General features: G+C 44.1%; 1 protein-coding gene across 1 annotated transcript in view; it reads right to left on the bottom strand.

Moving 5' to 3' along the window:
* LOC140076154 (uncharacterized) overlaps window positions 1-27,926 on the bottom strand; it is a 57,582-nt gene that overhangs the window by 18,011 nt on the left and 11,645 nt on the right. Inside the window, exons 7-14 of the mRNA XM_072122663.1 lie at window positions 26,210-26,339; window positions 25,811-25,852; window positions 24,262-24,751; window positions 23,090-23,259; window positions 10,169-10,308; window positions 9,781-9,891; window positions 8,644-8,669; window positions 8,192-8,290 (exon numbers count right to left, since the gene is read on the bottom strand). Of these exons, the coding sequence (XP_071978764.1) occupies window positions 8,192-8,290; window positions 8,644-8,669; window positions 9,781-9,891; window positions 10,169-10,308; window positions 23,090-23,259; window positions 24,262-24,751; window positions 25,811-25,852; window positions 26,210-26,339 (1,208 nt within the window). The remainder of the gene's footprint in view (window positions 1-8,191; window positions 8,291-8,643; window positions 8,670-9,780; window positions 9,892-10,168; window positions 10,309-23,089; window positions 23,260-24,261; window positions 24,752-25,810; window positions 25,853-26,209; window positions 26,340-27,926) is intronic.

The raw sequence follows: 27,926 nt of genomic DNA, 5'->3' as shown, positions 1-27,926 counted from the left end.
TGAACCTCATTTGCCAAGTGGATGACCAAACATTCAGTTTGTCCAAGTCACCCTGCAGCTTATGAACATCCTCCATAAACTGTATTACACAACACAGTTCGGTGTCATCTGCAAAAATAGACACAGTCAGAGGTCGCACTAACATTTTTCCAGAAGGGTAATAATACTCCTCTCACCATTTTTGAGGAGTATTTTTAGCTGAGGAGGAGTATGGAATTTTCAGTTAATACAAATATATAACTACAAGTTGTATAAATTGTTAATAGCCAGCCCCAAACCCCCTACCTCCCCACACTGAGCAGGCTGGGGCTGCCGCCTCTAAATTTATTTCATTTATTTTTGGGGGGTTGAGGGCATAACACTTTTTTTTTTTACACGGTTTATTTTTTACTAGATAATCCTTCCCAAAAACATAAGCCTTCTGACCAATGCACTTGCGTTCACTAACTAGCAAGATGTGTTTGGCCGCGATAAAGTTGTTACTTACTGAGCACAAGTGTTTTGGTTCAGGGAGGATTTTTTACAATACAATGTGAAAACATTGGGGTCTTTGGGGGTATTTATTTTATCCCTTACTTGAAATGCCTGGATCATTGTACAAGCACTGTCATCTCCTGTGTCCTCTCCTCCTCATAGATTGTAAGCTCTTATGGCCATTGTACAAGCACTGTCATCTTCTGTGTCCTCTCCTCCACATAGATTGTAAGCTCTTATGGCCATTGTACAAGCACTGTCATCTCCTGTGTCCTCTCCTCCTCATAGATTGTAAGCTCTTATGGCCATTGTACAAGCGCTGTCACCTCCTGTGTCCTCCTCCTCCACATAGATTGTAAGCTCATGTGACCATTGTACAAGCACTGTCATCTCCTGTGCCCACCCTCCTCATAGATTGTAAGCTCTTGTGACCATTGTACAAGGACTGTCACCTCCTGTGTCCCCTCCTCCTCATAGATTTTAAGCTCTTGTGACCATTGTACAAGCACTGTCATCTCCTGTGTCCTCTCCTCCTCATAGATTGTAAGCTCTTATGGCCATTGTACAAGCATTGTCACCTCCTGTGTCCCCCTCCTCATCGATTGTAAGCTCTTGTGACCATTGTACAAGCATTGTCACCTCCTGTGTCCCCTCCTCCTCATAGATTGTAAGCTCTTGTGACCATTGTACAAGCACTGTCATCTCCTGTGTCCTCTCCTCCTCATAGATTGTAAGCTCTTATGGCCATTGTACAAGCACTGTCATCTTCTGTGTCCTCCTCCTCATAGATTGTAAGCTCTTGAGAGCATTGTACAAGCACTGTCACCTCCTGTGTCACCTCCTCCTCATAGATTGTAAGCTCTTGTGACCATTGTACAAGCACTGTCACCTCCTGTATCCTCCTCCTCATAGACTGTAAGCTCTTGTGACCATTGTACAAGCACTGTCACCTCCTGTATCCTCCTCCTCATAGATTGTAAGCTCTTGTGACCATTGTAAAAGCACTGTCATCTCCTGTTCCTCCTCATAGATTGTAAGCTCTTGTGACCATTGTAAAAGCACTGTCATCTCCTGTTCCTCCTCATAGACTGTAAACTCTTGTGACCATTGTACAAGCACTGTCATCTCCTGTGCCCACCCTCCTCATAGATTGTAAGCTCTTGTGACCATTGTACAAGCACTGTCACCTCCTGTGTCCCCTCCTCATAGATTGTAAGCTCTTGTGACCATTGTACAAGCACTGTCACCTCCTGTGTCCTCCTCCTCATAGACTGTAAGCTCTTGTGACCATTGTACAAGCACTGTCACCTCCGGTGTCCCCTCCTCCTCATAGATTGTAAGCTCTTGTGACCATTGTAAAAGCACTGTCATCTCCTGTTCCTCCTCATAGATTGTAAGCTCTTGTGACCATTGTAAAAGCACTGTCATCTCCTGTTCCTCCTCATAGATTGTAAGCTCTTGTGACCATTGGACAAGCACTTTCACCTCCTGCCGCTCCCCCCTCAGATTGTAAGCTCTTGTGACCATTGTAAGATCACTGTACCCTCCTGTGTCCCATGCAGTCCACCCATGCATAGAATTTTCAATCATAACTATTTTGTACTTTATTGAATACATCTTATATCAGGCTCAGGTAACCAGTATTAATCAATTGAACTCCCTGGGAATAAGTCAGTCACACAAACCTGTGAGACCACCACAGCAGGCACAGGACCCCCACCACAGATGACAACAAACACCTTTGAAATCAAACACTTCTCCACTCTCCTTCTAGCTCTCAGACTTTGCCAAATCTGCTAGTGTGCATGTGCAGCTATATCTATTAGTACTAGAGAGACGGGTCAGGAGGGGAGGAGGAGCAGAGACCCCAGTAATGGTCACATGTCCTGTCCTCCTGCCTGTGCCTTGCCCCACCCCTTTTTAGTGTAATGTGATTCCCCTGCTGCTCCCTATATGTGAAATGAGCTTGGAGAAGACAGTGACCGGCAGCAGTGAGTGTTCAGGGGGCGTGGCTTCATCTTCCCTTCTGCCGGCAGAAGCAGAGACCTATCTGCAGTGTAGTGGGTCCGTGTGCACGTGACTGCTCTGTGCGCTCCGCTGTCCGCTCTGCTCCTTACACACTAGCAGGCGGCAGCTGCACATCGCTACTGCAGAGAGCCAGCGCTTTTACAAGAAAATCACCAAGCGTATTTATACGCTTGGTGGTTTTTTTGGAGAGTAAATCAGCCTCTGCTTGCGTCATAGACGCTTGTAGAGGCGTTATCGCGATCTCTGGACACAGTGCTATTAATTCCTACCTCTATATCCTTAATAAATATATTAAATAGTAGTGGGCCAAGCACAGAACCCTGAGGTACACCACTCATAACTGGTGACCATTCCGAGTAGGAATCATTGACCACAACTCTCTGGATACAATCCTTCAGCCAGTTTTCAATCCAATTGCAAATGATTTCTGCCAAACCAATAGCCCTAATTTTACCCATCAGGCGTCTATGAGTAACAGTGTCAAATGCCTTTGCAAAGTCCAAGAACACAATATCCACAGCTGCTCCTCCATCCAGGCACCTGCTCACCTCTTCGATGAAGCAGATCAGGTTAGTTTGACAACTTCTATTCTTAGTAAACCCATGCTGGCTGTCACTTATTATACTATTTGATGTCACATACTCCAGTATATAGTCTTTTACTAACCCTTCCAATACTTTCCCCACAATGGAAGTTAAGCTTATAGGCCTGTAATTGCCTGGTGAAGTTCTAGAGCCCTTTTTTTGTATTGGCACCACATTTGCCTTGCGCCAGTCACTTTGCACCACACCAGACATTACGGAATCCCTGAAGATTTTAGACAGTGGTACAGCAATAACAGAACTGAGTTCTTTAAGAACTCTGTGGTGTAACCCATCTGGTCCAGGAGCTTTGTACACCACCCAAGAGAGAAGTTCTCTCTTCTATTGTATAAACGGAGCTAAAAAAACCTATTAAGTATCTCCGCCTTCTCTTGGTCTCCAGTCACCGATGCCCCATTTTCAGAATAAAGGGGTCCAACCTGTTCTGACCCATTTTTTTTGCATTGATATACCTAAAAAATTTCTTGGGATTTGTTTTGCTATCTTTAGCCACCTGTCTTTCATTTTGTATTTTGGCTGATTTGATTTACAGATTTTGGTAAGTTTTTTGTAAGTATTGAAAGCCTCAGGTGACCCATCAGATTTATATTTTTTAAATGCCCTCTTTTTCTCATTAAGTGCCCTTTTAACTGTAGCTGTAAGCCACGCGGGGTGTAATCTAGCCCGTCTATACTTGTTACCTATTGGAATAAATTTAGAAGTATAAAATCACAGGATAGATTTGAATTTCTCCCATTTAACATCAGTATCTTCATTTGACAGTATCTGATCCCTGTCTATATCCTGTAGTGCAGCCCTGAATTTTTGAAATTAGCCCTCTTAAAATTCAAAATTTTCGATTTTCCCACTTGTTTCTGCTTTTTAAAGTTTAAGAGGAAAATAATTATATTATGATCGCTGTTCCCAAGGGGTTCCCGGACACTGACATTTTGGATAATCTCCTCATTGTTAGAAATCACAAGGTCCAACAATGCGTCACCTCTTGTGGGATCTTCTACAAGCTGCACCATAAAATTATCCTGAAGAATGTTCATAAAATGTCTCCCCTTCACAGATGAAGAAGAGCCCTGACCCCAATTTATATTTGGAAAATTAAAGTCTCCCATTATCACTACGGTCCCCTCCTGTGCAGCCCACTACCATTAGGATTATAGTGTTTTGGGGGGTTTAAAGACTATGGAGCAGGATGTCTGGTAAAATTTAAGTTCAAGCTCCCCCACTGCTCCACTGCTATAAGGTCCCTGCCTGTTTGCTACGGCTTTTACCAATCCCTGGCTTTAGTGGTCTTGTGATATATATTATATATATTGTGACTAGGGGAAAAGTGTTAAATGGTGTATAGGTTTCTGTCCTACTCACCAGTAGCTCCGAGGTTTTGCTTTAAAAAGTCAGAAGGTGTACAAGAGGATGCCTACCTCTGCACCTGGGAAAACCTTATAACTGGCTGCGGCCAGTTGTACCCAACTTGTCTGGAGTGGACTGTGACGGTGATGTACCAAAAAGCATCTCTCTATCCTAGGAGACGGCAATCCCTGAGCCAGTTACATTATGTCAACTGAGATCTTTTGCAGTCTTTAGCAGTCAGGCTAAATCTGCAATCTCAACGCAATCTCTAGTGTTGAAATTAGTCTAACAACCTCCAAACTCAACCTAAAATAATACCAGTATTGTGTATTACACTTTATTGCAATCTTATAAATAACTTTTATGCTTGTCAGCGGTCTGTTATTTTAGAGAAAATTCTTAATTTTTATGCAAATTTACTTCTCTATCAGGGCGGCACGGTGGCGGAGTGAGTAGCGCTTCTGCCTTGCAGCGCTGGGGTCCTGGACTTGATTACCACCCAGGTCAACATCTGCAAAGAGTTTGTATGTTCTCTCCGTGTTTGCATGAGTTTTCTCCGGGTCCTCCGGTTTCCTCCCACATTTCAAAACATACTGGAAGGATGATTAGATTGTGAGCCCCATGGGGACAGGGACCGATTTGACATGCTTTGTGCAGCGCTGCATAATCTGTGTGCGCTATATAAATAAAGAATTATTATTATTATGCACCAAAAGCATGTCTGCCACTTCACTAGTTTACTTCTTATATGCCCAGCGACAAGCAGTATAACCCTGTTGTACGGTGCAGACATTTGTGTAGAAAGAAGAAAGCCTTTGCACCAGCAGATATGAATCTAAGCTGGTGCAGAGTGAAGGTAATATGCATAAAGATAAAAATGATAGATCACTGGGAAACAGAAGAGCATTGAAAAATAGTATAGAATTCTGTACAAAATTCTGTTTTTTAGATGTAGTTAAATCAGGAGGTGGAAGACTTTCATTAAAGGTAAGGTGCAGTAGCAGGAAAAAAGGTTGGTATTGTTTTATTTAAAATTTTATTATGTACTTGACCAGGGGCGTCGCTAGGTCAAAAGATCCGGGGCCTGTGCCCCGGATCTTTTGCCTTGTGCCCCGAATGTCCCAGGTCAGCAAGACACTCCTATAGCTGCCCGGGCAGATTTCCCCACTCCGTAACCTGCAATGGTGAACAGAGCCGTCGGCTCCGTTCTCCACTACAGGGAGCAGGGGCGCGGTCACCCAGCGTCTCCTTCTTCAAGCAGCTCACTACAGCTGCCGGGAGCAGGAGACGCCAGCTGATGACGTCACCTCAGTGCTGCAGTGAACAGCGAGAAGCTGGAGGAGACTGAGGTGAGTATAAGTGTTTTTTTTGTTTATTATGCAGTGGGGCAGGGAAGAAAGGCACAATGAGGGGACTTGGTCCCTTGGGGGGCATTGCTGATGGCACTGGAGGACATTAAAGGGGGCTGTGGGGGACAAAACGGGGAGCTCTGGGGACATCCCTGGGGCCTGTGAGGAAATAAGGGATGTTGGGGACATTATAGGGGGCTGTGGGGGACAATACAGAGGGCTGTGGGGGACATTAAGTTGGGGCTCTATAGGACATTACAGGGGGCTCTTGGGGCCATTACTGGGGCCTTTGAGGAAATTAGGGGGATGTAGGGGGACATTACTGGGAAATGTGATGGGTCTTCTTAGGGACATTACGGGGGTCTGTGTGGGATATTAGAGGGGGCTCTGTGGACATTACGGGGGCTCTGTGGGGGAAATTACAGGGGCTCTTCAGACATGACAGGGGGATTTTTAGACATTACAGGGGGCTGTGGGGGCATTAGAGGGGGATCTGTTGACATAACGGGGCTCTTTGGACTTACAGGTGGGCTCTTGAGGACATAACAGGGCTCTTTAGACATTGCTGGGGGGGGGGGCTGTGGGGGACTTTAGAGAGGGCTGTGGGGGCGCATTAGAAGGGACTCTGCAGAACTTCTTAGTGGGGACTGTTGGGCGCAATACTGGGGGCTGTGAGGACATTGGTGCACTATGGGGGACTTCTTAGTGGGTAGCGTACATCAATTTAGTTTAGGGTCACATTGAGGGCAAATTAGTGGGGGGGCACAGTTATTTATCTATAGAGAGAGAGAGAGAAAGAGAGAGGTTTTATGGCTTTAAAAATATGTTATATTAGGAAGCAATTATTATTTCTGTATTAACGGTATTTTCAGGAGGACTTCCTGTGTATGTATAGGCCCCTATGATCCTATATGGTGGCCATATGCAACATATACTAGCTATTTGAACTGCAGCTAACACACGGCCACCGTGGGAGAGCGTTGTGCATGGTACGGTGGGCACACGTGTGTCACCAGAAAAAAAAGATCTTCCATAAGAATGTGAGGAGCGGTCACCCCTCCACCTTCCCAGCCAAGCAGTCCTGGCCTGGCCGTAGCATACATGTATGTGAAAGGGGCCTTACAATAAAGGAGCGTGTTAGGGGTAGCAGCAGAATAACACTGTTAGGGGGCAAAGATGTCAGGACAATGAAGAACATAAGATGTCTGTGTGGTGAACTCCACAGGGAGGACACGTGGCTAAAGAGGAGACGTGGTGATGCCGGGACCTAATGGAGAATATGGAGGACATATCACCTGCAGTCACTGGAGGGAATAGGTAGGGATTTCTCCTGTGGTTTCTGTAGATGTATATGTTATGTACAGTAGTTATAGGCTCAACCAAACATGAAGGGGGTTGTATACAGGAGTAGGCATTACTGAAAGTTCTATATATGTGTATTGGGGCCCGTGCCCCAGATCTTTTACCACCCTAGCAACGCCCCTGTACTAGACACATTTAAAATAAAAGCCTAGTAAACCCCTTTAAAGGGGTTGTCCTGGAATGTAAAACAAAAGTTATACATGGCTGGAGGGTATTGAACCGTGAACAGCACGTGGCTGTGGTCAGGATGTCTCCTTTGGCCTCTGCATACAAACAGAGATCCAGCAGTGATGGACAGTGCAGCAGGTGAAAAGTGCCGGGGAGTTGAGTATAAGAGGCTTATTGTTTTGATAGTCCCCCAGCCATATATAAAATATGTAATATAAATGGAAAACCTCTCTAAAACATTCTCAAACAGTCTCAATATCGTAATGCTTTTATGTATTCAGATGGTTCTATATATTAGAAAAGGGAACTCATTTTCACTAGCTGTAGTGGAGACAGATGAGATTGCTCAGAGATAACAAGGACTAAAGCAATGTATCCTGCAAATTTTTTCCACTAAGACCCATGACCTGTATATGCTAGGTACTGTCTATGTACTGTCCTCTATCCCACAGGGATAACACAAAGACCAAAAATAAAGTAATGTGAATAAGCCCCTAAGGGTTTATGATAGACTTGTTCTGAATTAAAAAACTAGAGAATCCAGTCAAACTGAGGTAAAGGAAACATGGAGAAACTGCACAAGAGTGACTCATAGAAACCAGATCCACACACAGAGAAATGTATCTGAAACAAGGAAGAACTTATACAATTAAAGTCTAATATACTTAAAAAATACAGCCTAATTGTGCACATGTAAATAATGATTGGATTGAATATCACCATAGTATTAGCAGGTAAACAAGCCTTTTTTATGTTAGTGTAAAAAATTTTATACTACAAAATATATAGTTAGGGGTCACAATGACCAAGGGCTCTTAGGTATGAAGTTCAGACTACTCCACCATACGTTATATATGTACTTACAGATCCAGCTGTGTATGGTCAGGCCCAAAACCTGTATAGATATTTCCTCCGGCAAGCACAGCGTCAAGTGTGGGAGATAAGAAAAGTAACATGAGACGTCTACAGGAAAGAGGAGGGACAAAGAGCATAGCTCGTCAATAAGGAAATTGTCCTAAAAACATTCATACCTAAATAAAGAACACATGTGGTATACAATTAGAAAGAGGTACCTGACACGGTTGCCCAATGTCAACGTTGTTTGCCTTAGCTATTGAAATATTGGCTCAGAAAATTAGGCAGGGTGAGGAAATTATAGGTTTCTTTACAGGGTGATAATGAACAGAACATATCATTATATGCTGATCTACTTTATTTAGCATCATATATGTTGATAGATAAGGCCATACGGGTGTTTAATGCGTTTGGGCAAATGTCAGGCTGCTGTATTACTGGGCAAAAATTAGTCTATTTACCTATCGATTCCTGGGGAGTTACCAAGCTGGAAGCAGTAAAAGATATTAAGGTTGAGGGGGTTATTAGATATTTAGGGATATATATTTCAGCAAATACATTAGATTTTTCAAGGTTAAATGTCCTCCCACTAATTAAAGAAATTAGGCATTAAGTATAGCAGGTAGAATTGCCCTAATTAAAACGTGCTTAATGGCTAAAATTTTATATATATTAAATGTTTCTCCAATTAGGGTTACAAATGAAGTTTTCAAGATAATAGAGTCTTTTCAGGGATATAGTTCATAAGGGAAAACAAGCCAGGATGAGGCTGGAGATCCTTATGAACCCAGTTGATCAAGGTCGGTTAGCTCTGCCAGATATAAGATTATATTCTCTGTCATTGGAGATTAAAAAATTGATACTGTGGAATACATGGCCATTTATCCAAAATATTAAAGGTACATTTCCACATAATATTTTGCAGGTTCTTGAATTAGGTGTGTTTAAGAAAAGCAGAGTATTGTATATACTACACCAAGCCCAGAAGTGTCAGGTGGACACTTTTCCACTTTGGGTTGTTGTACTTTGGATGTTTTTGATAATATTAACTTGAAAGAATGGATAAAGAACATGTACTGTAACTGTATTGTATATCACAGTTTATTCGGGAGAATTGTGTCAAAACATTTATGGAAATAAAAGAGGAATATGGTATCGGGGAGAAAATGAGATGCTGTTATCTCCAGGTTAAACATTTACAATCACAAGATCTATATTTTGTTCTAGCAGAACAAGCAATTCGGCCCGTTGGGTCACATTACACTTGTTGCCAATGAACAATGGTATAATTACAGCTAGTAATACAGTACATACATTCCTTGCTTGGTTTTATGGAACATTTATTTCAGTCTTGCTATCTTCCCTATTAGGTCTTCATGACAAGGACCAGAGGAGCAAGAATATGCTTAAGTTTGTTTGGGCCCAGGGGGGCCTTCAGTATTTACCAGTCAACATTTAACATTAAACATCAAATCAAACCTAGAGCTCTTAGTGTAATCTCAGTCACTCTTGATAGTTTGGACTGGACTATCCACAGATCCCATTGGCTTTGGGATGATTTCAGCTTGTTTGTCTGGATAGCTATTGTTTTTTCATACCCACAGGTTATATTGATTTTGTTCAAGGGCACATCCCATCCCTGGCGAAGCTGTTTCTTTCCAGTTTTTCCTTGATAGTTTTTTCCTTGACAGTTTTTTCTTTCCATTTTTCTTGATAGTAAAACATGAGCAGAAATGGTTCTACTCCTAAGTGGTGGTGTCTGAAGATTTATTAGCAAAAGGGCTTTAGCTGGGGAAAATGCTATTTTTCATGTTTGCCAGGACTGCATATGTTTTACCCCATAGGCTTTGGATTATGGGACATGACCATATGGTATGTATTAGGGTCCCTTTTTGTTCGCAGCCTCGCAAGCAGCCCGGGGGAGTGGTGGGGAATATTTTCCTTAATCTAGCAAGGATAAAGTACCACCTTTATATGTGTTTTTACTGCGGCTTCCAGATGGGATACACTATGGAATGTGTTGTGTGCCAATATCTGAGTCTGTTGCCATTGGGTGGTTGAATATAAAGTTTCTAGATCTTTTTCCTTCGCTAGCCATGCCAGTTTTTCCATTTCTCTTTTGTTGCCTAGACAGTTATAAAAGAAAGATATCCCTTTTTTTAGCCCGGTAGATACTTGCTCGCTAATAGAGGGCAAGTTTTTTAGTTTGTTATGTAAACTTACAGAGCATCATCAGCACTATGAAAGAATACCCTTGGAGCACCCAGATAGCTCCTTTAATAATAATAATAATAATAATAATAATAATAATAATTTATTTATTTATTTAGCGCACACAGATAACACAGCACACAGATAGCACAGAGCTTGCCAAGTAAGTTCTTGTCCACATGGGGCTCACAATCAAAGCAACCTACCAGTATGTTTTGTAGTGCGGTAGGAAACTGGAAGACCCGGAGGAAACCCACGCAAACACTCCCTATCCATTTTGTTTATCAGTTTGATATAATTATGCTTAAATAAGCAAATTCTAGGTTTGAAAAAAATAAAATTAATTAGTAACTATATGGAAAAAAGCATGAAAACATTTGATTTAGCAATTTTAGAAAATAAACTAAGGGAAAATGAAAGTAGACTGGACAGTAAATGGAGCAAAGATAACGGACAGTTAACTGAGCAAGAAGGATCATGATTTTGAAAAATTTGAAGAATCAGTCCCTAAACATGTCTAATAGGGTAGTACAATAGTTTATTGTCAATGGGCTTTATTAATTATCTAAGAAAATTGCCAAGATTCCGGATGTATGGATCCACTGGACCACCGCGGGAGGTGGTACTGGCCGACACCCGGAGTCTAAGTGGCACCTGGTCTTCACCAGAGCCTGCCACAAAGTGGGATGGACTTGCTGCGGCAGGGTACCACCAGGTCCTTCCACAGGTGCCACTAGCATGCGGTGGCAGCCTAGGTCGAGGTACCTTAACGGAAGACAGTCTCGTCGTCTTGTGTAGGGTCAAGTCCAATCCGGGGTCAGCAACGGGAGGTCAAGGCAGATGGGAAGGGGAACATACACGCACAGGACACAGGAACACAGCAACACAGGAACACAGCAACATGGAGGAACACTGGTAACACAGGAACACGGAGGGACTCAGAAATACACAGGAACGCAGGAATATCACTGGGGAGCTTTTTTCGGCAGGGAGGGCAGGAAGAGGCAGGTTTAAATAATTTTGCAAAAAAAGGCCAGTGCCAATTAATGGCACGCTGGCCGTCTAAATTTACTGAAAGGGACAGGGAAGAGCGCACCACAATGCTGGAGTTGGCATGGGAACGCGGCAAGGTGAGTGACTCACCGGGGGACAAGGGGCAGCAGCGGAGAGGGGAACGGGTGCACCTGTGACCCGTGAGATAGATCGCAGGAGCACCCATGACAGTACACCCCCCCTTCGGCCTCCGCCTCTTCTTGGACTGGAGGAACCTGTGTAGTAGAGAACAATCCAGGATGTTCCCGTTGAGTTCCCAAAACCTCTCCTCAGGGCCGAACCCCCTCCAGTCGACAAGGTAGAATCGTCTCCCGTCTGACCTCTTTTACCTCGAAGACATCAGAAGCATCAGCTTCAGGAGCAGGAGGAGGTACTTGCTGGGAAAGAATTCGGGATGCGCATGGTGGAAGCTTATATGCTACTGGATTCATGCTGTTACACCTCAAACGGTCCAAGGAAATGTGGACCCAGTTTGTAACTGGGGATCTTCAACCGAACATAGCTGGAGGATAGCCACACTTTATCTCCTGGAGCCTGAGTTTTGGTGCAGGCGGATGCTCGAAGCAGAGACTGACGAGTCTGTTCCCAGATCGATTTAAGGTCTTCTACCAACTCTTCCACAGCAGGAACATCAGCAGACACTGATAGAGGTATGGGTGGACACGGATGCCTCCCATACACAACAAAGAAAGGGGCAGAACCGGAAGACTCAGAGTCGAGGGAGTTGTAGGAGAATTCTGCCCATGGGAGCAGGGTGGACCAGTCGCCCTGTCGGGCAGAGACAAATTGGCGGAGATAACAGCCTAGGGTCTGATTAACCCTCTCAACTTGTCCATTGGACTAAGGATAGTAAGCAGATGAGAAGTCCAGCTCCACTTATAGTTGACGGCACAGGGACCGGGAAACGGGAAACAAACTGGAGCCCCCAGTCCGAGACTATGTGCAGAGGTAGTCCATGAAGCCAGAAAATGTGCTGGAAGAACAGGCTGGCTAGACAGGGAGCCGACGGCAGGCCTGGCAGAGGAACGCAGTGGGATATCTTAGAGAAGCACTCGGTTACCATCCAGATGACGTTATTACCCAAGGAAGATGGAAGATCAGTGGTAAAATTCATTGCCACGTGAGTCCACGCACAGCTGGGTATAAGTAACGGCAACATAAGACCAGCAGGTTTAAGACGAGATGGCTTGTTTCGGGCACAGGAAGTGCAGAAACCCACAAAATCCTGTACATCCTTGACCAGATCTGGCCACCAGTAGTGTCGGAAAATGAAGGTAAGAGATCGCTGCACCCCAGGGTGCCCAGCCACACGAGAGCAATGTCCCCAAGTCAGTATCCTTCTCCGAAGGGCAGATCGGATATATATCTTGCCAGGAGGAAGTTGCTGAAGGTCCACAGGAGCAGCAAAAACCAGCCGTTGAGGAGGAACAATATGTCTAGGAGCAGGATCCTCCCCAACAACATCCGAGGCACTAGAGAGAGCATTGGCCCTCACATTCTTCGGAAATGTACCATAAAGGTGAAACTGGAGAAGAAGAGAGAACAATAAGCCTATCTTGGATTGAGACGCTGGGCAATTTGGAGGTACAGGAGGTTTTTATGATCAGTATAGATACTGACTGGATAACGAGCACCCTCCAAAGCAAGTTTAATAGCCAGAAGCTCCCGCTCACCAATAGAGTAGTTTCAATCTGCGGCTGAAAGGTCTTGGAGAAGAACCCACAGGTGAGGGTTCAGCCCTTGGAACCCTTCTGTGTGAGAATGGCTCCCGCACCAACGGATGAGGCAGATGAAAAGGCAGATTTTAGCTCAGTGAAAGCATCTTCAGACGCCGGGGGCCAGTGCCTAGGGTTAAAAGTTGGGGAGAGAGGGAGAGACAAGCGGCGCTAGTATAGTGTAGTACTTTTTGTATGATTGCAGTAAATTAGTGTAAAGGAACACTAACCTGAAAGAGTTGTGCATGAAGGGCACAACTCCTCGTATCATTTCTATGGAGATCTGATGCCGCTGCCGCGTTCCGCTGCTTATTCCTCCCGTATCGAATAGGCAGATTCCAAAAGGCACGTCTTTGACACCTATGTACGGTGTTCATTCAGTTTCATTCAGTGTTCATTCAGCTTGAAAGATGGCGCTGGCCTAATCCGATTAGCGTTTATAAATTTTTTTTTATTTTATAAAAAATGTCCATAAAGAGAAAAATTACATTAAATTAAGAACAACGCGTTTCTCGCTTGTACCAAGCGCTTCGTTGGGTTCATGCATATACAGTTAAAAGACAAGGATTGACGTGATCGCCAGTGCGACGGTAAGTACATCTTTGGTTTGAATTTTATATGAGGAAATACGTGATAGGTATATCCTGTCCAGGGTTTTACCTAGTAGATGGTTGTGGTCGGAGGCAGGGGAGATAAATGTAGATTTTTAAACATATACTAATGTGTATTGTGTAAAATCTAAGGAGAAAGTGTTATTTTGTTTTATTCGAGTTGAGCTATTTCTCATTGCTATTATATATATATATATATAATACAGATTGTTTATAGGATAGTTTCTTGTATTTAATTTAGACAATTCAGCGCCATTGTATCGAGCTTGCACATCCAATACACTTCCCGTCTGCATAGAGTGGGGAATCTGTTTGATTCTGTAATGGGTATATGATCGATTGGTATGATAGATTGGACATTTATCGATTGGACATTTATTCTTCGGGTGACTCAATGAACAGTGTTTTCAAACTCGATGTAATAGGAATCTTTTCCGGATGTTTTCCCTATGTTTATTTAGTCTGTTCTGTAATGTTTGAACTGTTCGTCCGATGTATTGTAGGTGGCAGATATGACATTCAATTAAATAAATTACAAATTTGGTGTCACAAGACATTCTATTATTAATTTGAAATATTTCCTTGGTATTTTGTGATTTTAATGTTGATCCTGTTTTGATTGTTCTGCAGCAAAGGCATTTGACTTTATGACATTTGGTGACATGACCAGTATTCTTTTTATTTTTATGTTGCCTTAATACACTCGGGGCTAAGCTTTTCTTGATCGCAGCTGCCCTTCTATAAATAATCTTTGGGCAGCTTGGGAGATATTCTTTCAAATATGTATCCTTTTTCACATTTTTTTTGCTCTTTTGTATGCTGTTTTTAATATATTATCAGTAGAGATGAGCGAGCACTAAAATGCTCGGGTACTCGTTATTCGAGACGAACTTTTCCCAATGCTCGAGTGCTTGTCTTGAATAACGAGCCCCATTGAAGTCAATGGGAGACTCGAGCATTTTTCAAGGGGACCAAGGCTCTGCACAGGGAAGCTTGGCCAAACACCTGGGAACCTCAGAAAAGGATGGAAACACCACGGAAATGGACAGGAAACAGCAGGGGCAGCATGCATGGATGCCTCTGAGGCTGCTTAATCGCACCATTATGCCAAAATTATGGGCAACAGCATGGCCATGACAGAGTGACAGAATGAAGCTAGATAGCATCTAAAACATCCAATAATTGACCCGGACACTATAGGGGACGGCATGCAGAGGCAGCGGCAGCAGCGGAAGGCTAGAGAGTGGCATGGCGACATACCCTAAATGGACTAATGCTTCAAACCAATGGGTAGCAGAGAGGAACCAAAGGAGGTGAGCAAGAAGGGCTCAAATAATATCGGTACATGATAAAAGTTTGCCAGGATATTTTGTGGATTACACAGCAGGGTGGCGACAAAGTTAACAAGTTTGTTGTGGAAGCCATGAAAACAACCCAAAATTCTGCCTGACACAGCACGTTTGATAAGGCGGCCATGTATGGAGGCAGTGAACTAGTAGTAGATTAAAGGTGCTGCAGTTAAAACTATGTTAGTTGGTTCTTGGCATGGAGCTGGCGCTCCGCTGCCAGACGAGCTTTCGCCAATCCAAGCCCCTGTCTCTAGGCTACTCCCCAAACAGCACTTCTAAGAACCTTTTGTATAAGATCAAGTGTAGTAGCGTTCTTATAAGTTAAGGATATGGCGGGTGAGGGGAATGTAAACAGATGCGCAAGAAGCGCTGAAATAATATCCGTAAATGGTAAAAGTTTGCCAGTATATTTTGAGGATTACACAGCAGGGTGGCGACAAAGTTAACAAGTTTGTTGTGGAAGCCATGAAAACAACCCAAAATTCTGCCTGACACAGCACGTTTGATAAGGCGGCCATGTATGGAGGCAGTGAACTAGTAGTAGATTAAAGGTGCTGCAGTTAAAACTATGTTAGTTGGTTCTTGGCATGGAGCTGGCGCTCCGCTGCCAGGCGAGCTTTCGCCAATCCAAGCCCCTGTCTCTAGGCTACTCCCCAAACAGCACTTCTAAGAACCTTTTGTATAAGATCAAGTGTAGTAGCGTTCTTATAAGTATAGGATATGGCGGGTGAGGGGAATGTAAACAGATGCGCAAGAAGCGCTGAAATAATATCCGTAAATGGTAAAAGTTTGCCAGTGTATTTTGTGGATAACACAGCAGGGTGGCGACAAAGTTAACAACTTTGATGTGGAATCCATGAAAACAACCCAAATTTCGGCCTGACACACCTCGTTTGATAAAGGGACGATGTATGGAGGCAGCTATATGGACGACTTTTGGAGGTAGCAATGGAGACAACGTGTGGAGGCTGCTATGGAGACAATTCAATTTGGATAGTGCCTGTATGTGGCAGTCCAAAAAAGTTTTCAAACCAGAGGAGCAGGTAGGTGGCCCTCCAGAAAAATGGAATAGATTGAGTGCCTGTATGTGGCAGTCCAAAAAAGTTTTCAAACCAGAGGAGCAGGTAGGTGGCCCTCCAGAAAAATGGAATAGATTGAGTGCCTGTATGTGGCAGTCCAAAAAAGTTTTCAAACCAGAGGAGCAGGTAGGTGGCCCTCCAGAAAAATGGAATAGATTGAGTGCCTGTATGTGGCAGTCCAAAAAAGTTTTCAAACCAGAGGAGCAGGTAGGTGGCCCTCCATAAAAATGGAATAGATTGAGTGCCTGTATGTGGCAGTCCAAAAAAGTTTTCAAACCAGAGGAGCAGGTAGGTGGCCCTCCAGAAAAATGGAATAGATTGAGTGCCTGTATGTGGCAGTCCAAAAAAGTTTTCAAACCAGAGGAGCAGGTAGGTGGCCCTCCAGAAAAATGGAATAGATTGAGTGCCTGTAGGTGGCAGTCCAAAAAAGTTTTCAAACCAGAGGAGCAGGTAGGTGGCCCTCCAGAAAAATTGAATAGATTGAGTGCCTGTATGTGGCACTCCCAAAAATTGTTTAAAACAGAGGACCGGGTCGGTGGCCGTCCATAAAAATTAAATGCATAAAGTACTATAGCTAGAGCCAGTGGGCCCTGTCAAAAAATAGCCAGTTTCCTCTGCTTTACTGTACAAAGAGGAGGAGAAGGAGGAAAATGAGGAGGAGGAGGAGTGGATAAATTATTCAGGTTGAGCTTCCTTCACCTGGTGGAGATTGGAAATTAGGACAAATCCAGGCTTTATTCATCTTGATAAGCGTCAGCCTGTCAGCGCTGTCAGTCGACAGGCGTGTACGCTTATCGGTGATGATGCCACCAGCTGCACTGAAAACCCGCTCGGACAAGACGCTAGCGGCAGGGCAGGCAAGAACCTCCAAGGCGTACAGCGCCAGTTCGTGCCACATGTCCAGCTTTGAAACCCAGTAGTTGTAGGGAGCTGTGTGATCATTTAGGACGATGGTATGGTCAGCTACGTACTCCCTCACCATCTTTCTGTAAAGATCAGCCCTACTCTGCCGAGACTGGGGACAGGTGACAGTGTCTTGCTGGGGTGACATAAAGCTGGCAAAAGCCTTGTAAAGCGTACCCTTGCCAGTGCTGGACAAGCTGCCTGCTCGCCTACTCTCCCTCGCTACTTGTCCCGCAGAACTACGCACTCTGCCGCTAGCGCTGTCAGAAGGGAAATACTGTTTCAGCTTGTGCACCAGGGCCTGCTGGTATTCATGCATTCTCACACTCCTTTCCTCTCCAGGGATGAGAGTGGAAAGATTTTGCTTGTACCGTGGGTCCAGGAGAGTGAACACCCAGTAATCGGTGCTGGAATAAATTCTTTGAACGCGAGGGTCACGGGATAGGCAGCCTAGCATGAAATCTGCCATATGCGCCAGAGTACCAACGCGTAAGAATTCACTCCCCTCACTGGCCTGACTGTCCATTTCCTCCTCCTCCAACTCCTCCAACTCCTCTTCTTCTGCCCATACACGCTGAACAGTGAAGGACTCAACAATGGTCCCCTCTTGTGTCTCGCCAACATTCTCCTCCTCTTCCTCCTCATCCTCCTCCACCTCCACCGATATGCGCTGAGAAACAGACCTAAGGGTGCTTTGGCTATCAACAAGGGAATCTTCTTCCCCCGTCTCTTGTGACGAGCGCAAAGCTTCCGACTTCATGCTGATCAGAGAGTTTTTCAACAGGCCAAGCAGCGGGATGGTGAGGCTGATGATGGCGGCATCGCCACTGACCATCTGTGTTGACTCCTCAAAGTTACTCAGCACCTGACAGATATCAGACATCCACGTCCACTCCTCATTGTAGACTTGAGGAAGCTGACTGACCTGACTACCAGTTCTGGTGGAAGTTGACATCTGGCAGTCTACAATCGCTCGGCGCTGCTGGTAAACTCTGGATAACATGGTCAGTGTTGAATTCCACCTCGTGGGCACGTCGCACAACAGTCGGTGAGCGGGCAGTTGGAGGCGGCGCTGCGCTGCCCTGAGAGTGGCAGCATCTGTGCTGGACTTCCTGAAATGCGCACAGATGCGGCGCACCTTCGTGAGCAAATCAGACACATTGGGTATGTCTTGAGGAAACGCTGAACTATCAGATTTAACACATGGGCCAGGCATGGCACATGTGTCAGTCTGCCGAGTTGCAGAGCCGCCACCAGGTTACGGCCGTTGTCACACACAACCATGCCTGGCTTCAGGTTCAGCGGTGCCAGCCACAGATCAGTCTGCGCCGTGATGCCCTGTAATAGTTCTTGGGCGTGCCTTTTATCGCCTAGTTTGAGCACCGCCTGCTGTCGCTTATCGACGGCACTGCTGCTGTGCCTAGAGCTACCGACTGATGGCGCCATGCCCACGAATGGTAGTTCGGAGGAGGAGGTGGAGGAGGGGTGGGAGGAGGAGGAGGCATAGTAGGCCTGAAACACCTGGACCGAGGTAGGCCCCGCAATCCTTGGCGTCGGCAGTATATGACCAGCCGCAGGGTCAGACTCGGTCCCAGCCTCCACCAAGTTAACCCAATGTGCCGTCAGCGATATATAGTGGCCCTGCCCGGCAGCACTCGTCCACGTGTCCGTGGTCAGGTGGACCTTGTCAGAAACGGCGTTGGTCAGGGCACGGATGATGTTGTCTGACACGTGCTGGTGCAGGGCTGGGACGGCACATCGGGAAAAGTAGTGGCGGCTGGGGACCGAATACCGAGGGGCGGCCGCCACCATGAGGTTGCGAAAGGCCTCGGTCTCTACTAGCCTATAGGGCAGCATCTCCAGGCTGAGCAATCTGGAGATGTGGACATTAAGGGCTTGGGCGTGCGGGTGGGTTGCACTATATTTGCGTTTCCGCTCCAGCGTCTGGGGTATGGAGAGCTGAACGCTGGTGGATGCTGTGGAGGATCGTGGAGGCGACAATGGGGTTTTTGTGCCAGGGTCCTGGGCAGGGGGCTGACTATCAGCTGAAACAGGGGAAGGAGCAGTGGTGTGCACGGCCGGAGGTGAACGGGCTTGGTGCCACTGAGTGGGGTGTTTAGCATTCATATGCCTGCGCATACTGGTGGTAGTTAAGCTAGTAGTGGTGGAACCCCTGCTGATCCTGGTTTGGCAAAGGTTGCACACCACAGTCCGTCGGTCATCCGGTGTTTCCTTAAAGAACCTCCAGACTTCTGAAAATCTAGCCCTCGCCGCGGGAGCCCTCGCCACGGGAGCTTCACTACGTGACACATTTGGCGCTGATGCACCTGCTCTGGCCCTGCCTCTCCGTCTGGCCCCACCACTGCCTCTTCCAACCTGTTCTGGTCAAGGACTCTCCTCCGTCTCAGAAGCACTGTGTTCACCCGGCCTATCAACCCAGCTTGGGTCTGTCACCTCATCATCCTCCGATCCCTCAGTCTGCTCCCCCCTCGGACTTCCTGCCCTGACAACAACTTCCCCACTGTCTGACAACCGTGTCTCCTCATCGTCGGACACCTCTTTACACACTTCTTCCACTACGTCAAGAAGGTCATCATCACCCACAGACTGCGACTGGTGGAAAACCTGGGCATCGGAAAATTGCTCAGCAGCAACCGGACAAGTGGTTTGTGACTGTGGGAAGGGTCCAGAAAACAGTTCCTCAGAGTATGCCGGTTCAAATGCCAAATTTTCCTGGGAGGGGGCAGACTGGGGGGGAGGAGGCTGAGGTGCACGAGCTGGAGGAGTGCCGATTTCGGTGACATGGGTGGACTGCGTGGAAGACTGACTGGTGGACAAATTGCTCGAAGCATTGTCGGCAATCCACGACATCACCTGTTCGCACTGTTCTGGCCTCAACAGTGCTCTACCACGAGTCCCAGTAACTTCAGACATGAACCTAGGGAGTGTAGCTCTGCGGCGTTCCCCTGCTCCCTCATAAGCAGGTGGTGTCTCACCCCGCCCAGGACCACGGCCTCTGAGCCCTGCAGTAGTTGGACGCCCACGTCCCCGCCCTCGTCCTCTACCCCTAACCCTCGGGTTAAACATTTTGAAAATGAGAGTTATAACTTGAATTTTTTTTTTAACTTTTTTTTGTTTTTTTTGTTTTTTTTTTTGTGTTTTTTAGTTTTTAAAACCAAACGATGCTATCCTATTGCTATGGCTATTTTCTAGCCAAGTATGAAAGCACACTGCTATGCCAGATGAGATGACGCTGAGTTATGAAAAAAATAAACGTAAAATAAAAAAGGAAATGGCAGACTGTGCCTAATTGAAATACAACCCCGGGCCCTAATAAATTTTCCCACTTCGGTCTTTGCGATGGATATGTGCGTCACTAAGCGCAAAACACAGCGGTCGCAAGTCTCACTCCAAATTGCTCACAATTTGCTAGTAGATGCACTGCAGCAAGTACAGCCACCAGCAGATCATCCAGAAATCAAATATATATAACGCTACTGTAGGCGTAAGTAAGCCGTTTGGATTCTCCTATGGCTATTTTCTAGCCAAGTATGAAAGCACACTACTATGCCAGATGAGATGACGCTGAGTTATGAAAAAAATAAACGTAAAATAAAAAAGGAAATGGCAGACTGTGCCTAATTGAAATACAACCCCGGGCCCTAATAAATTTTCCCACTTCAGTCTTTGCGATGGATATGTGCGTCACTAAGCGCAAAACACAGCGGTCGCAAGTCTCACTCCAAATTGCTCACAATTTGCTAGTAGATGCACTGCAGCAAGTACAGCCACCAGCAGATCAACCAGAAATCAAATATATATAACGCTACTGTAGGCGTAAGTAAGCCGTTTGGATTCTCCTATGGCTATTTTCTAGCCAAGTATGAAAGCACACTGCTATGCCAGATGAGATGACACTGAGTTATTAAAAAAATAAACGTAAAATAAAAAGAAACTGGCAGACTGTGCCTAATTGCAATCAAACCCCTAATAAATTTCCCCACTTTGGTGTTTGAGGTGGATATGTGTGTCACTAAGAGCTAAACACAACGGTAGCAAGTCCCCCTGCAAATTCCTCACAATATGGTACTAGCTGCACTACTAGTGCCAGCAAGCCCAGCCACAAGCAAATAAAAAAAAAAGTATAACGTTATTGTAGCCCTAAAAAGGGCTGTTGGGTTCTTGTTGAATCACTCCTGCCTAACACTATTCTAATAGAACACCCTAACGCTTTCCCTGACCAGCAGCAGCTCTCTCCCTAGCGGCATCCAGACACAGAATGATCCGAGCAGCGCGGGCAGCGGCTAGTCTATCCCAGGGTCACCTGATCTGGCCAGCCAACCACTGCTATCGACGTGTAAGGGTACCACGTCATGCTGGGTGGAGTGCAGAGTCTCCTGGCTTGTGATTGGCTCTGTTTCTGGCCGCCAAAAAGCAAAACGGCGGGAGCTGCCATTTTCTCGAGCGGGCGAAGTATTCGTCCGAGTAACGAGCAGTTACGAGTACGCTAATGCTCGATCGAGCATCAAGCTCGGACGAGTATGTTCGCTCATCTCTAATTATCAGTATAGCCCTTCTCGAGGAATCTTTCTCTGAATATATTTGCCTGTGTGTTACAATGGTCTGTGTTTGTACAGTTTTTACAAACTCTTTCATATTGTGAAAAAGGTATATTTTTTATTTATTTTTTATAAATACGTCAGCAGCGGGCACGTTATAGTATGCGCCTGCGGGTAAATAACATGACCGCGTCTATGCCGCCTGTTACAGAAGACCCAAGAAAGAAGAGGAGCCACGGGGAAGACAGAAGAGGAGCCGCACCTTGGAACCAACATTACAGCTCCTATGAACATCATTGTATGGGTGCAGAAATGGTTGACTGTGATACTTCATTCAACATTCGCAATCAGTGCTGGCAGGGTGTAAATGGCAAGTTTCTGCTGTATAATACAGCAGGCACCCACCCTGTGTATAGGGGCCTATACAGGGTTAACGTTATTAAACAGGTAATTAGTATATGATTATACTTTTAACAAAACATTGAAGATGCATCTAAACATCTGTGTGAAGTATATGGAATTTATTTTTATTATTCTAAGTATTGCTGTTAAAAGATTTTTGTATATTTAAAGGGCTTTCCCCATTAATGAGCATGTATCCTCTATCCACATAAATAAATTCCTGATCTGGGATTGGCAGAAACGTAGCTGCCATGTGTTTCAAATTCAGGAATAGGGTCATAAAAAGTGTCCCCAGGAAGAATTGATAAAGGTTTACCAAAAATGGAAAGAAAATAAAGGGGAAAGCAAAAAAAGAACTCAACCATGTCACTGGGTGTTTAGGAAAGTTTATATGCAGTCTGCTTTATTCTGTATACCTGAATGCCCCCCTCATTGTTAGAGATAGCAGCAGGGAGTGAGGGGTGGTTGTGGGCACAGAATAGGCTTTCATTGTATTAGTAGCAGAAAAGGGAGGCAGAGTAGACAGAAAATGTGAACATCCATGGCAATCTCTCCATATAGCAAACTTTAAGACTTTTTATAGATATCTTTGAGAAATTGCTTCTTCTTGTCAGTCCTCCATAAAGGCCACATTTGTGCAGTGCATGACTGATTGTTGTCATCATGGGCCTCTTGGCTGCAATACTGATCAGCCTTCTCCTTGTTCGAGCTGAAAGTTTAGAGGGACGGCCGGGTCTTGGTAGATTTACAGTGGTCTGTATTCAAGGGGGCCGAATACTTTCGCAAGGCACTGTAGCTGAGAATGAAGCTCAGATAAGAAATGTTGGTGGAAGGAAAAACAGAAAGACAGGACTAAGGATTTCTCATCTTCTTGCCCTTTACTTCCCCCATGTGGTCAGGAGCTACTGGGCCTCGGGATAAGACGACTGCCTGACAGTGAGTATATACATACACTACGGGGCATATTGATTAGGGCCTCTGCGCCACGTCAGTGGGGATTGTTCCTTATTGGTGACACAATCTACTTTCTTGTTGTCCAATAAATGGAGGTGGTAAAATCAGTGTTTTACGTAATTCAGATTTATACGTTGGCATCTGCATCACACTTTGCATTCTTCCATTTTTATGAATGCTGTAAACTTCATCCGATACCTTCTTATGTACTTTTGTAAGAATTCTTGTCAAGTCTGTTTCCCTAAAAACAAGTAATAATGCACATATTAATTTACAACAATGTCACAACAAGAACAGATCAACATAATAGAAAGTCATATAATCCTCATTTTAATATTCAATACGCCACTTTATCTATTAGGAGTCACTCACTCTTAAATAGAGAAATAAGTAAAAATACATTTTTAAAAGTAGCACAAGAGACATAGGGCCAGATTTACTATTAGTGAGATAAACTATGTGCAGTTTGCCTCACTAACATGCAGCGGGGGACACATTCATGAAGACTGGATTCAGTCTTCATGAATGTGGCGCACACCGCATGTACCTGAAATTCGTGAACTGAGTGCAACACATTTTTTGTAGTGCACTCAGTTCAAGGGGCGTGCACCACATTTCTGTCAGACTTGCCGACATAAATGTGGCAGCCGGTGCGAATATGCACCCTAACGGTCCTTTCTGTGCACAGAATTGCAGCCGCAACAAATTACTAGCTGCTACCAACAACTTGAACAGCAAGTGATATAACACTCGGAAAAATTATACATAGCAATAATAAACCTTTATTGAAAAAATATTTATGTTGATACAATTATACACATAATCAAGCAGACAATAGGACAGACTACAATGAATTAAAACTATGTGCATCAAAGATAACGGTTACAAATAAACCTCAAGGTAGCTAAAATAGTCATGTATAAAGTACTTTCATAGTCACTGCATTGTAGTGCATGACTGGAAAGGTGCTGAACAGAAATCTTAACACAGATAAAGACTGAGACAAATAACTCAATACCATACCAGTTTTCAAGTGCCATTGCAAAACACGTGTCGGGGCATTTCTCTGTGTGTGGTCTTTTAACTGGTATGGTATTGAGTTATTTGTCTAAGTCTTTATCTGTGTTAAGATTTCTGTTCAGCACCTTTCCAGTCATGCACTACAATGCAGTGCACGTCCAATAAATTCCATTGCCATTTACAGTTAGAACTCTGTAAAAAACTGTTTCCTAAATGTACTTACAAAAATTGAGGATCCTGAAGGAATTTGCACAGACTCTGTATATACACAGAACCAGTATATATGTTCCTTAAAGATTCATAATCTTCAACACTGGCAAAAGCTGTTAGGAAATCTGCAGTAATTGGAAGTTTATTCCCAGCACTGTCATTTATGTACTCAGTTGGATTTCTGTCACTAACATAAGGGACACCCGTGTCAGAATTCCCTCCTTGGCATGCTTGAATGAAGAAAACTTTGGGTTTACCGACTAGTGATGGACTATTGAGACCATTAAAATGGTCAGTTAAGTCTTTGACTTTGACATCTTTTCCATCTGTGCCAAACACAGTCCCTTTATCTCCATGACTGAGTACAAAACACACAAAGCTGTCTCTTTCGCTGTGGTCCCGCTTTGCGTAGTTCTCCATAATTTCCAGCATTTTTGAACTGGTAACATTGTCATGATTTTTTACTTCATAGCCTCGTGAATGAAAAATCTCTTTTATCTTCTCTGAAAAGAAATGCATAGAGCCAAAAGAGAAACAGATATTTAGAAAAATAAAATAGGTCAAACATGCAGTCACATTTTTAAAAGCTCTGAAAATATAGATATTTACTCTAATTTTTAGGATTCTTGATTAAAAGGGTATCAACTTCAGAAAAAAACAACAAGGTAGTAAGCTCACTTGCGTATAGTAGCATTCAAGGTAAAACTGTAGGAGGGTGCACAGAAATTAGAGATGCTGTGTTGATCAGCTGTTGTAATTCACAGGATAGCGAAAAAGTTTGGATCCAGTCTGACCATGACTAAGAACTGGTTATGAATGTTCGAAACACGTAGGTCATCTACAGAGTTATGCATCTCATGTTATTTTTAATATATATGGAATAGAAAACAAAGTTGTAGCAAAGAAATCTATGGAGTACTTGATCCAAACTTTTTCACTATCCTGTGTATTAAAATGGTATCCCCACCACAAAATCAGGATTGCCAAACTTTTCACCACTTCAGCAAGAAGAGAGTTTTTAGACACCTTTGTCCAGTCTTTAGGTTGTCCTAATTTGTTAATAACTGCTATTACATGTAAGACTATGCCCACACATACCACCCATACATTTGTTTGTATTTCCCTGATGCTTCTTCCGTGCCAAAACTGCACCATAGAAATAGTGCTTTGGAGGCATCAGCATGGGCTGTCCACTGTCCAACGCCTTCCACCTTCTTCCCCCTGTCAGCAGTGTCAATCCTTGGTCCAGAGAGATATGGAGTTGGAGCCCTAGAGTGCTCTGCATATTTCTAAAGTGGATTTTTGGAATGGAAGGATCTGCGCAATAAAAACAAAGCTACAGATGACATGTGTGGGATTAACCCTAGCTAGCATAAAAGTAAGCTTGGGTAGGTAAATTGTAAATTTCCCTTTAAAGAAAATCTACAGTCATTTTGACTGTATAAACCATTTTCGTTGCTGAGTAGCTCCAAGCAGTGTGAATACAGCAATATGTTTCTAAGAAGCACTGCTAAAACAGGTACTTTAAACTTTACAAATAGAAAATATAAATGCCAGCTCACCACCCCGTAGGTTGCCTCCAGTGTCGGCTACGGACCACCCTCCTGCTAGGACATGAAGTAAATGCAACAAATGTGTAAACACGGTCCAGCCAGATTCCCGACAGCAAAGATTTATTTATTCGGTTACATCATAACCACTCCATGAAACGATCCATTACAGTCAACGCGTTTCAAGCGGTACAACCGCCCTTACTCATGACAAAATACCAGTAAGGGGCGGTTGTACCGCTTGAAACTCGTTGACTGTAATGGATCGTTTCATGGAGTGGTTATGATGTAACAGAATAAAGAAATCTTTGCTGTCGGGAATCTGGCTGGACCGTATTTACACATTTGTTGACTTTAAACTTTACACAAATGGATCTCCAGGGGTTATACTAGAGCACCCCTGAATTTTACCTGCATCCTTATGTGTTCCATTCCTGTCATTCATTTCAATTTTCTTTGACCTAGCTTCATTGAAATCATGATTATTCACAATTATACACCAACCATGAGGACATTTATTCAGCTTGTATGTTTCTGATTGCTGCAAGATTAAACATAACATTTATGTGTTGTATCAGAACCCAATATCTAAAAAGATCCTCCATCTTTATATTATTGATGAGCTACCAATAGAGAGATCATCAACATCAGACTGGTGAGGGCTGACATTTGGGATCCTGACAATCAGATGATTCTGGCAAGAATATCAACACAGAGCAGATATACAGTTCACAAGTGTCAGACTCCAACCAATATTCTATTTGCACAGCTAATTTATCAATATCTTAAAGCTAGAAAAACAATTCAACTAGTCTTTTTACAACATTGGTTATTTATGGTTAAATTATTTCTTCTTTGCAACACCAAAAAACTGAAAAGACCAAATCATCTTACGATTTTTAAAAAAATAAAAAGCGATACATTCACCAAAAATAGAAATTACAAAAGAGCTTTACACATATACTACTACTACTGCTTATAGACAAACCTCCAAACAAAATACAGGCATCAAATACGGCAGTGAAAAGACAAATGTTTTTCCAAAGTTACAGCCGGCACACACTGCATAATTGCTGTGTGGCAGCTGTGGATGCTTTGGTAGTTAACCTACAGCTCCTTACAGTGCCAGCCAGGGTCTCCTTTGCCATGAGGTGGAATGAAGTTCCCACCTCAGGCGGCAGATTGCAAACCCTTTTAGGGGCAGTGGATCGCTGCCGGTAGTACGGGCTCGTCAAATGCTGGCAAGTGCGTGCTACTTGAAAAATCATAGTATCTGAAAAAGTAGTACAGCGTGCCTGTGTGCATGGCTCTGTGGGACACAGGCCCGCGCGTGCAATGACATCATTACGCATGCTGACCTGTTTCACTACACAGAATACAGCTGCCGGTGCCAGAAGGAGAGGAGCTGTGGGGGAGCTCTGGGGCTGGAGGTAACTACAAGCTTTATTATTTTTATGGATGTCAGCTGTATATACTACTACTCGGGGGGGGGGGGGGTGTTGGGGGAGGCTGTGTGTATATACTGGGGGAAAGGCTGTGTATATACTGGAAGGAAGTTGTGTATACTGAGGGGGAGGCTGTTTGCTACTGTATATAATTTAATTTGGGAGTATGTATATTGGGGCTGTTATAAATAAATAAGGGGAACTGTATATAAATAAAATGTGTCTAGGGGCGCCATTTGGAGATGTGCTGCATGGAGCTGAAGACATTTGACTGTGAATTCAGCAGAGATAAACCATGGCCGAGAGAAATCGCAATGAAGTCCTCTTCCTGTTGGAGCACCTGTAAGGTATTAGATGTCACTAATGTCTGTGTCATTGACTTGACTACTAGTGTGTGAGGTAGCATTACCTGTAAGGGGGGGGGGAGTAGCATTTTCTATTTTCGTATAAGGCAGAAAAAATGCTCGAATCGGCCCTGGTACCACCATAGTAGATGCTGGCACACACATTAAACAAAAGGGTCTATGTAATAACGGAATAAATAGTACATAATTCGGAATGAAAGACAGGACCAAAAGGTCAATGAAAGTTTATGTACAACAAATGTGGTACCATTCAAAAATCTAATTGGCTCTGAAAAAAACAATACCTGATACAGTGATGGCAAAAAAAAAAATTTAAAG

The sequence above is a fragment of the Engystomops pustulosus genome, chromosome 8 (assembly GCF_040894005.1).
Source record: "Engystomops pustulosus chromosome 8, aEngPut4.maternal, whole genome shotgun sequence".
Classification (NCBI taxonomy): Eukaryota; Metazoa; Chordata; class Amphibia; order Anura; family Leptodactylidae; genus Engystomops; species Engystomops pustulosus.
This window is presented reverse-complemented; position numbering and strand designations above follow the sequence as displayed.